This window comes from Anoplophora glabripennis, unplaced genomic scaffold (genome assembly GCF_000390285.2).
Source record: "Anoplophora glabripennis isolate ALB-LARVAE unplaced genomic scaffold, Agla_2.0 scaffold34, whole genome shotgun sequence".
NCBI classification, from domain to species: Eukaryota; Metazoa; Arthropoda; class Insecta; order Coleoptera; family Cerambycidae; genus Anoplophora; species Anoplophora glabripennis.
In genome coordinates, this window is record NW_019426074.1 from 371,981 (window position 1) to 383,344 (window position 11,364).

At 31.8% G+C, this 11,364-nt stretch overlaps 1 protein-coding gene across 1 annotated transcript in view; it reads right to left on the reverse strand.

Moving 5' to 3' along the window:
- Positions 1-11,364, reverse strand: part of LOC108913531 (nose resistant to fluoxetine protein 6-like) — a 28,798-nt gene that overhangs the window by 11,517 nt on the left and 5,917 nt on the right. The window contains exons 2-6 of the mRNA XM_018719093.1: positions 9,322-9,503; positions 5,973-6,142; positions 2,636-2,859; positions 2,314-2,578; positions 1,807-2,187 (exon numbers count right to left, since the gene is read on the reverse strand). Of these exons, the coding sequence (XP_018574609.1) occupies positions 1,807-2,187; positions 2,314-2,578; positions 2,636-2,859; positions 5,973-6,142; positions 9,322-9,503 (1,222 nt within the window). The remainder of the gene's footprint in view (positions 1-1,806; positions 2,188-2,313; positions 2,579-2,635; positions 2,860-5,972; positions 6,143-9,321; positions 9,504-11,364) is intronic.

The window sequence follows — 11,364 nt, forward strand, 5'->3', positions numbered from 1 at the left end:
AAAAAAATAAGGTAGAATAAGAGTTAATAAAAGATATTAAAATCGAAAGACAATTTGTAGATTAATTAAAAGGATATGTCAGAAAAATGTCAAATTTAAAGTGGGATCCACAAGGAATTCAGTAGTCACTAGAAAGGTCAAATAATATTATAAAATAAGAAATATTTTGAAGTATAAGGCAAAATTGATTGTAAAGAAAGTAGAATAGGGTGTATAAGTGCAAAGGAGAAAGTGAAATGAAGTGAATTACAAAAGGAACATGGCAGGTTAAAAGATATGTGGAAAGGCCATTAGAAGGTAAAGAAAAATCAAGATAGTAAAAAAAAAGAAAATAGATTATTATTGATTAGTTACGGAAATAATTTTGAAAAACGACAGTTGTTGAAGAAAGAAAAGAAAACCTATAGAAATATAAGCAGTTAATAAGCGAGAGAGTGAAAAAAGATTCAAGTTAGAGAAATCAAGAATTTAAAAATACCAAGTGGTAAAATAAGTGATCCAAGAAATACGAGACAAGCGGAGCACCAACAAACAAGTGCGGACCGAGTCCAGTTACTAAGTGACGATATATCTGTTGCGAACAGTTATATAGAAGGCGAGAGTCAGATTTAGAATTGATTGACGTTTTGTAAACATAATAATATATTCAGCATTATTACTGTATTTCTTTGAGTTATATAAATTACATAATCAAGTTTAATTCATATTTAAGTCAATAAGACTACATGAGAAAGTTTGGACATTTTTGGCTAGTCGCCAGTCCATCAATCGGCTTAACTCAGCTTCATACCTGCTTCTGGATTTTGTGGGCAGCAGTTCCGAACATATTTCGCTTGCTTTCTGTAAAATCTCTTCAGAATCACACATTTCCACACACAAACTTCGGGAATTCAACAATTTTTGAAGTATCTAATCAACAAAATAAAGGAGCCGTGACGGTTGCTATGAAACTCAGCCAATTTGAAACATTGCATAATTTGGGTGACAACATCAAACAAAAATCACAATCTGGAGACGCGTGTGCAAAGATGACATAACCGTGTGCAAAATGTATAGCACACGGCATGTGCAAAATACCGCTTTCAGGGCGTGTTTTCCGTGCGCAAACCCCCCTTTTGCAAGGCAGTCGTATAAAAAATTATTTAACTATACCTACTGTATCAGTTACAACATTTGAAATGATATAAATGTAGTTTTGGGCTACTGCAATCAGTGAAACCAATCTCTTGCTATAACCAGCCAAGACCTGGTGTGGTTGTTAAATAATTATTATTAATATATTTTATCTGGCTCTAGTGGCCTTGATGAAGTAAGATGATGTAGCCTAGAATCAGATACTCCAACAGGATCATATAATCAAAGCCATACCTAGATGTATTAACAAATGTTGATCAACGCTGTGGTAGATCAACAAATTATTAACTCATATGCTTACTACAAACCTCTGAATATTTATGTATACCTAATAAAAATTATCACTGATGTAAGTTAGCAAAAATTCAACTTTCTATGTAACTTAGTAAAAAATGAGTAGTAAAATAAACATTTCTTTAGGTATGAAGAAACATATATACCTAAGTATGACAAGGAAACTAACTCTTTAATGATCATTGAGTTTAATAATAATTTTAAAACTATTTTATACACCTCGTTGTTCAAACGTAAACCTCAAATAACCTCGTTTTGTTTTAATAAAAAAACAAATAAATTTGTAAAATACACCATATTATCTGAAAGTAGATTAGATAGAATCCATAAAAGAAATATATTTAAATTTTGTCTTTTATATTACCAAGTGCCACTTACCTCACAGCAATCAGTAATAAAATACTGGCCAAAATATAAAACTGAGTGTCATTTGCCATATACCAAGACCACAACATGCAAAACTCATCTCTGGGGTAGAAATTATTTATGTAGAGAGCATTTCTCCACCAGAACTTGTCACAGTTGACGTGATCGATAATTGCAGGGGAAAACACGGAATGGTTATGTATGTACCTCAAAACAATTTCGTTTGCTCCCAAAACAAACAGATAGGCTGGCGTCAGTCTAAAAACCCTGTAAAGTAACATAAACAGAAACTTTAGTGTGTTCGCCTGGATATCTTCGCAGGTATTCTTTGGTTTCTTCGGAAGCTGTTTCTTAGACTCCGTTCTGAAGTAAAGTAGAGTTACCAAGAGACCACTGAAATAAACAATTCAGTTGTAAAAATAATTTTAACATGTTTACAACAAATAATATACTTATTAAGTTAATGAGACTTAGACCTGGCAATCTTGGTGGTTGTTCCGTTAAAACAAATTTTTATACCTAATAAAGAAGAAAGTGTCTACGGAGAAAGTCGCGTTAGAGATCGTCTGATACATGAAACCTCTTTCGGTCAAAATCCTTAAATTTTTATTATCAGCAATTGCAAATAACTCGAGGTATGAATGAACCAATATGATCCAGCCTATGGAAAAGAATCTCAATCCGTGGATACATTTTATCGACTCCATTGATACTCTGTCCACTGAAATAATTTTCTTCCCATTGCTTACGGCAGAGAAAGACAGCAATAGCCTTAAAAATATACCTACAAGAAAAAACAATATTCAAAAATTGTAATTAAAGTAAATAAAATAAATTTTACCGTTTCTAGTTTTATTTGTTTTATTATTTTCTTCTTTCAGAACCATTTCAGTACTTCGCTTCACATATTTATTATCATCTACATTGTTATTGTTGTTGTTTTGGTTTTGATTGTTGTTCTCCACTTCAGCATCTTTATGTTCTACTAGTCTATGTCGTTTCTTTATTATTATTTCTGTTAGTGATGCTACCACAATTATAGCGACTGTAATTAATACAGTTCCACTAAAACACGAAAATATCAGAATCAGAAGAATTTTTTACTAATGATATTTTGAGAAACAACTAATCTACGAGTTCATGTTCCATGCGGAATTGAATTATATTCGCAATCAAGCTAAAAGAGCTAAAAATTGCTCATGAGACTATCGATGAACGATTTAGCTATTATCTGTTAGATATATTTTAAGTGTGGGTGAGATATAACCTGCAAATTAAAAATTAAAGCAATAGAATATGACGTACTTTATAGGTTATGTCTCACATAACGATAAGAATATACGTTAAAATATAAGAGTGTAGCGTAACGATATGTTAAAAATTAGGTAAGTACTATTTTCCCTACTCCAAATTTAAGAATAGTTTCAGATAATCGCAGTTAATAAATGTTATTTATGAAAATATTTTTGTTCCAACACACTGCTGTGTTATTCCTTGTAATGTCAGTAGGTACCGGAGTAATTTATTTGTTCGTAATTAAATTTTAAAATTTTGTTGATATACCTAATTCAATCTTTAACTGTGTTCATGTTAATTGCCTAAGATATGACAGAATATTTTATCAATTCCAAAAACTATATTCATATTTTTCACAGGAAAGGTAGCCTGACTAGTTTAGAAAAAAAACAGTAATGTATTAGGGATTGCAGTCAACAATGCTAAGGGCTAGTATAATAAGAACACTTTATGTTTTCGGAAATGTTTATTTCCTTTCTGAAGACATATAACCCGAGATTAAATTTAAAAAACCATCAAAAATGGGAGATATAAAAGCATTATCAAAATTTTCGTACATTCACTAAATTAAAAACAATTATAACTATAGCTATAGTTATAGCTATACTAGCTCTTAGCACTGTTGATAAGATATGTCAATTAATTAAAACATTTCGCATAACAACTGTGAAGTAGCTAAGTTAATTATTTTCATATAAGTATCTATGTATATGATACAGTAGAATACTAAAGTATTGCAAATATATTATTTCACTATAGAATATCACAACTTTTTCCATCGATTTTGTTCTTCCATTAGTCTCTAACATTGAGAAATGTATTTAACAATCATTCAGTAAGTTAGTAGTTGTTAATTTACCACATTATCATTATGCTTAAATAAACGATAACTGTGGGAAAAACTAATTAATTTAAGTATAGAAAGTAAATTAAGAATTATTTGCACAAATAATTTTTTCGAAGATTTCAGTTTTTAAAATTAATTTATGAAATAACTTCATCAGTGCTCCAAATTTAAAGACATTTCTTAGAAAATGATGGTATTATTGAGTACCTAAATAACCAATGAATTAATGATTATTAAATACATTTTTCAGCTGAATAGTATTATTGTATAAATATAAATCGATTTGGAATTACCCAGAAATTCAAATTTTCTTTCTCAAGAGAGACTTAAAGAAGGGAAAGTAGTTGAACCTTGTTATATAGTAACAGTAAGCCACCTACGGATATAAAAATACACATCACTACAATTAGGCCAAGGGCTGGCATAAAATGACCGCTTGCATGAAATCATTGTTGTAGAATGCACCTACTCAATGTGTTCGAAGTAATTTTCTAGAACTAAATTTCATAGTATAAACAACGTCTACAACTTATTAGAAAATATGTTTCTTATTTATGTCGATTTATTGGTGTAAACCAACTTCATTATCTTTTTATTTTTGTTAAATAGATTTTTTTACTTTCAATAATGAATTCAACTGTTTTAAAACGTTTTATTCTTATTAGTTCTTGTATTTTTATTTTACCTTAAAGGTATTAAGATAATGGTAATTAACTCTAAAAGTTGTATCATATTCTTATCAAATATTAAAGAAACAAATGCATAGTAGACAAGCCAATAATTAGTACGTAATTGATTATTAAAATGAATTATCTAAACTCCAACTTTTTTATGGTGGAAACTTCTAAAACCCCTTCTAACTCTAATGATACTGATCAATATTTGATCAAAATTATGTGTAGGAAGTTACTAAGATGCTGAACTGTATTAAAGGACCACTAATTATAATGAAAAGCGGTCCCGGTCAAAATTGAAAATTGCTGTGAATACGAGTTATTTTTGGCCCTGGAATAAATTTCCGATTATATAAATAGCGGCAGATGGTCCATTTGTCTGTTTTTTTGGCCACTTTTACTCCTGCCTGTAGCATTTCAGACACGTGAGTAGATGGAGGATAGCGATGTCACCCATTTTCAAGAGAGATAAAACCCACCCACATATTGTCACACAATCCACACCTTCTATCCCATTGGCCAAGAACCAACCCCAAAAGGGGTTACATGCGTCTCTGATCTGTTCCAGTGACCGCTTCTCCTGCATCTCCTTTTATGAGGATGAGGACGCCATAAACATAATGTCACGCTACCTCCATCCTCTCCAACCGCTTAAACCCGCCAAAATCACTCTTAAAACAGGAGAAATCGCTTTTTGTATATCAGTGGTCAAATCTAGTCATCCAAAATCTACACATACCTGTTATGCATGGCGCATTTGAGTGGTTAGAGAGAATGATGGTAGCGTGTCATTATGTTTGTGTGGTCCATCATCCTCAGAAACAGGGATGGAGGAGAACCGGTTGGTGGAATAGATCAGAAACGTGTGTAACCCCTTTTGGCCATTAGAGGGAGTAGGTATTGGGGTGATTATGTTTGATGGCTTTATCTCCCTTGCGTATGGATTATGAAATAGATGTGGCCGGTGGAAAAGATTATATATGAGTTTCCGTGGGTAGTTTCTGGTCGGTTTTGGGGGAGGGAGGATAAGGGTACGGGTGACGTAACCGTATGTTCTCGAGCTTTACCTTCCTTGTAAATGGGGGGCATCGCTATCCGCATTGCGTTTTTACTCCATATACATACGTGTCTGAAATACCTACTAAAAAAATTAAAAGTGACTGAAAACAGACAAAGACCCTATAAAAAATAATATGTGGTATGCGAAACACGGAGTTTTTCAAAGAAAGAATAGTAAATACAAATATAATTTTCAATTTTCCAAACACACGCATTTGATCAAATACAAAGGGACAATCTAAGATAATTAAAAAAAACAACGGGGAACGAGTCCAATGGTGTTCTACCCTCCGGATACTCACCCCAAAATGTGAACTTTCAAATCAGACAATAGAGAGTATTTCCCAGGAACTTCTCGTACACCCACAATATTTACCGATGCCCCTTGATTGCGTTCTTGTGCCAACAGCATGCGAACTCCAGCCACACCGCAAGACCTAGGCAGGCACTCACCCAGGTTCAACTGCCTCGTCTGGAAATATTAATTAAGTTTAATGGCTCTTGCGAATTATTGTGAAGGCTTCCATTCAATTTATTACAATATAAATTTATACGCATTAGAACGATAAGTATAAAATGAGCAAATTCTTTCCATGTACATACATAGTAAAGTAATCGAAATCTTCAATACAATCATATTTAAAAAAAACTTCCTAAGAAATAAGATGTCTATTGTTCAAGAACCAATCTTTTGGTGCCTTTAAATTAATTATTATCTAGTATACCATGTTCCCTTCATTTATAGTACAGTAATATATTCTATATTAAAGAATGTATTAATTTCCGATAGCAATAAATTACTCGAGGTGTATATCTGTCCCACTGATAGAGCCACAAGAAGTACACAACGTGGATACAAACCAGTAGGCTACAAACAGTATTGATGTAAATATAAAACAAAGTTACCGATTTTCATGAACAGAATCTCAAATTTGATGTAAAAGTGAGATTTATTAGATTTAGGGATATACTTAATTTCCATTGATATTAGACATCAAAATTTCACTAATTTCGGGCTAAATCTTGATCCTTTCGGAAGTTGTCAGATTAAAATTTTATACAGGTATGTACCTCCTGGAATCTTACGAGGGCTCATTCATTTCTCTACGATTTCTGATATCTTAGTACTAAACTACCGATGTTGGTCAGAAGAGCAATTTCGATTTCGTTCATATGACGTTAGTTCAGTCACTCAATTGATCCTAATCGCTACCATCCGCTGAAAAATTGGAGCAAAAAGATCGTTTCATGTCTTCGTCACATCTCAGTTTCTGAGATGACAGCCAGCTACACGATAAATTTTATAGACACATTCACATCAGAACTTTGAATAACTATGTAAAGACAAATACTTAATAGCATGTCTCAGTTTATATAAAATAGTCATCAAGTACATCGAAATTGTTAAGTGGTAGCTTTATCCATCCTATACCCTAAAGAACCAGTGTAACGGTCAGCTATGTTATCAGATTTCTACTCCCTGAACCAAATTTTATGATTTGCAGTAAGGTTAAAGGGGCTCGATTATCTCTATAGTCTTAACAAGGTAGTACCAGAATTATGATGAGGGCAGTAGAAGGAGGCAATAAAAATCCAGAAGAATAGAGATAATTTCAATCAAGATCAGGTGTCAAGACTTGGAATTTGGAACTGACTCTTCTGCAAAAATTAAGAAAAGGAAAAACACGGCTCAATGACTACAAGCCATGCATCAGGACGCAATGGACCAGTGCACACAATAAGTATAAGTATTTGGATATTGTTCAGCTATATTTTAAAGAACTATGCAAATATTCTGATAGTGTTATTCAAATAATAATACCGCATTAGGAAGAAATAGGTACGTATATTTCATTTTAAAAAATGTCGATGAATCATCGCTCCAACACTGACGTCATCATAATAAGGGTGCTAGGAGATAGATTTTTAATTTCATCGATCGACCTGTCATTCCATTTTAGACAATTTATTAGTTCACAGAAGAAAATAGTAATTACTAAAATAGTACAACTTTGTTGTACATTTTTTTTTTATAAAATATTTAAAATTGTTTGCATTTACCTGGACATTCCATATCTAGTTACCAACAGGTAAGTAAAATGAATGTGGTGCTCAAAATTTTGATGGCATAAGCGCATAGATGGTGGTGGTAATACCAGTCAGATGGGTAATTCCGGTAATTTCAGTTTTTTACGCCAAGTAATATGCAATCAAATAAACACAGTAACATCGACGAAATTAATTTAGTATACATCTTTAGCAACAACAATGCAAAGATTTCAGTTAAATTATTTGTAAGACTTAAGAAGACTGAAAGCAATGTAAATGCGGTAAAAAAGGTTTATAATTTATGTAATTAGCAGTTATTTAAAGACGGGTTTGTTCATTTTGAGTATGTGTTACAAGTATGTGCTAATTAATATTAGGTGTCTATATTTAGCTTTGAGATTATTTAAGTTTTCACTGAAAAATTACGAACAATACCGGTCAAAACTATTGTAATATTGCTGTATATTCTAAAAAAAAATTTGAAATCGGCCAAAAAATGAAGTTACAGGCTTTATCACATTTAAGCTTAACATCTTGAAGTGCTCGCTTGAAGATGTATCGAATTTGATGAGACTTGGTGATAAGACGTTTTAAGGGATGCTGAATGAGAATACGTAATCTGTTTTTTGGAAAAAAATCGCTAATACCAATTAGCTGATTTGACGTTAAAAAACGCGTCCTAGTTGGCACTGTATTGCAATAATAAAAACAGCCGTATCACACTTAGATAGAATTTTTTTATCCTACATTCTAAATAAGAATTTTTTGAAATCAGCCAAAAAATAAAGAAGTTACAGGCTTCTATCACATTTAACCACGACACCCTGTGTATACACAAATTTTACATAAAAAAAATCTGTCACCTAAACCGAGCTAACACATAAATGGACTCGACAGAGACTTAAGAGCATCCAAGCTACAATTTGAATCCGTTTGCTCTTATGATTACCTCCCGACATATCATGTTCTCCTAATGAAAAAGTGACTGTGCGTCTTCCGATGGCGTTACATCCTAGAGGCGCATCTACCGACATGTCGCAAGCGCACTTTTACTGACATGCCTCATACCATTAACCGAAGTCATCCTGCAACAGCAGTTTCGACGAACAGCATTTTGTACACGGTTATGTGTGGATTAAGAATATGTCAGACGCAGGTCGCAGACAGGTACTGTTTCGTTTCACTTTCAGTTCCCCAAATAAATTTCAAAGCAAAATGTTCTCATATATATTTAACAGTAATTGCCTTCCATTGTAAATGCGTTTATTTATTTATCTTACGAATTGCTACATTACAACTAAAAAGTAAAATCGCAATTCTTCTTCAAACAAATTATATTACGAAAACGTTAGACTAATAATAATGTAAGAATTAGACAAACAACTTTTTAAAAATGATTTGAGTTAATAAAACATTGAATGTTTAAATTTAATTGAAAGTATAGTATGTATCTACTAAAAAATAATTTAACGTTGTTACAATACACTTTCATACCTTATCTGTAGATAAAACCTGTAGAATATAAACATCAACAAAGTAACAGTAATATCATAATTCCGTTGAATATAAACTGAATTAAATACTGTGGCTATTAATACTTACAACGGGAGTAGCTTGATTGTTGATGTTGATCCTAATTTTTGCCACATAAAAATAAACCTCAAATGGAGGTACCTCCTTGTTTGTCTCAATATTCGTCAGTTCTTTGCACAGTGTCTTTGATCCGAGCCAATAATCGTTTCCGAAGAAGAATTGACCCGTATAACGGCCAGATGCATCGTACACTAAAACAAAAAGTATGTAGGTAAGATTACTAAAGTAATTTTATACGTCAAATACGTCCAGACAAAGATTGAAACCAACGGTTGTAAATAATGTGTAGATAAATAGGAAGAAAGGTAGTTTAATAGTAAGCAATATAGAACAGGGAAGCAAGTTCCTAAAAATAAAGAAGTGGTGTTATCAAGAAAAATAATACAAAAATTTATAGGGGAAGTAAATTTAATGTGGAATCTATCTGGACTTCTTGGGACCATTTGCTTGCGTAGCATAAGGATAAACTAATTGTTATACAAATACATGTTTCTGGACTCAACAAAAGAGAAAAGTAAAAAATGACAAACAGTTATTCATTGAAGCTGATTGGAAATTAAAGTATCATTATTCACCAATTAATAGTTATAGTACAGTATGATATTTTGTAATTGAGAAAACTATCAAAATATTTAAATTTCCTAGCAACTGCGTGACATCAAAACATTATAAAGAGAAACATTAATAATTTTAATATAACTACCACAATGCTCGACAGTTGGATATAAATAAACTAATCGCATCATAAAATCCAAGAAATCTTAAGAGATGGCTAGAAAAAACACAGAGTAGTTACTGAAATATGGATTAAGGTTTAAACTGTTTTTTTTTTTTTAATTTTTGTTGACATTTACAAGATATTTTATTTCCAGTAGGAAACATTATTCTTAACTCATATATATGTACAGGAACTTTCACAGAACATTGTACTCCCCATATCTTTTTTCCTTTCTATTTATCTAGGTAAAATTGATAATCAGAGTTTTTGGAAATTTTCTTGTGGTCTCAAAGAAATATGTAAAATGACGACTGAATGTTAAAATTTGAAGATATAATCCAAACTTGCATTTTTTAATAAAAAGAATACCCTATATTTTTCTCGTTTTCTAAATTCATCTCTTTTTTGAAAACCACCATACAACCATTGTATAGGTAAGTTTTCCACTGTGAAATTTACTACATGTTCAAATTTAACTAAAAAAGTTTATATAAAAGTTATACGGAATCAGGAAATCTAAACTACAAAATTAATTTGATACATACATGGCCATGAGTAAAAACTAGACACGCCAAATATTACATTTTTTTAAATGGAACACCCTGTATATTTTTAAACCTATGGATTTTCGGGAAAATTCTATATATGGCAATATAAACAGTTTATCATTTTAGTATAGGTTTGCTAAGTTACGTAGAAAATTCTCCGAATTTTAGAAAAAACATGACCTCGAAGAAGTTGTATTAACTAACACTTTGAACAAAATAATTAGAGTTATAAGCAAATGTTAGACAAAGACTTTTGGACTGATATGTGAATCAAATAGAACAATAAAATACAAGGTGTTCCATTTGAAAAATTTTAGAAAATCAAGTTTCAACTTTCTTAAAATGATCGTATTATAAAAAATGCCCTGTATAAAATATCGATATTATCTATAGTAAGATCGTATCCGATGCAAAGTAGAGCAAAAAGTTGTCGGTCTTTTATCAAAGGAAAATCGTGTCATCATTTTTAGGAGGCGTAAGATAAATCATTTCAAATTTAAAATGAAATTCAATGTAAAATCTGAAATACCGCTGCATACGCACTGTGTTCTGGTAGTAGCTGTAGTCGCCCAGGTGCATCGAGTGTACGAACTGGTCGGTTATACGTCAAATACTAAGCTGGCGAGCTTTGCCGTCAATTAGAGAGCGCTTCCAAAAAACAAGTAAACAACAGTGGCGCGTACAGAGGTAAAATGTAGTACATATGTGGAATTTAGGAAACAAATTGGATTTATAATAAATTACATTTAAAATAAATAGTTTATGAGAATAAAGGAATTTTTGTAG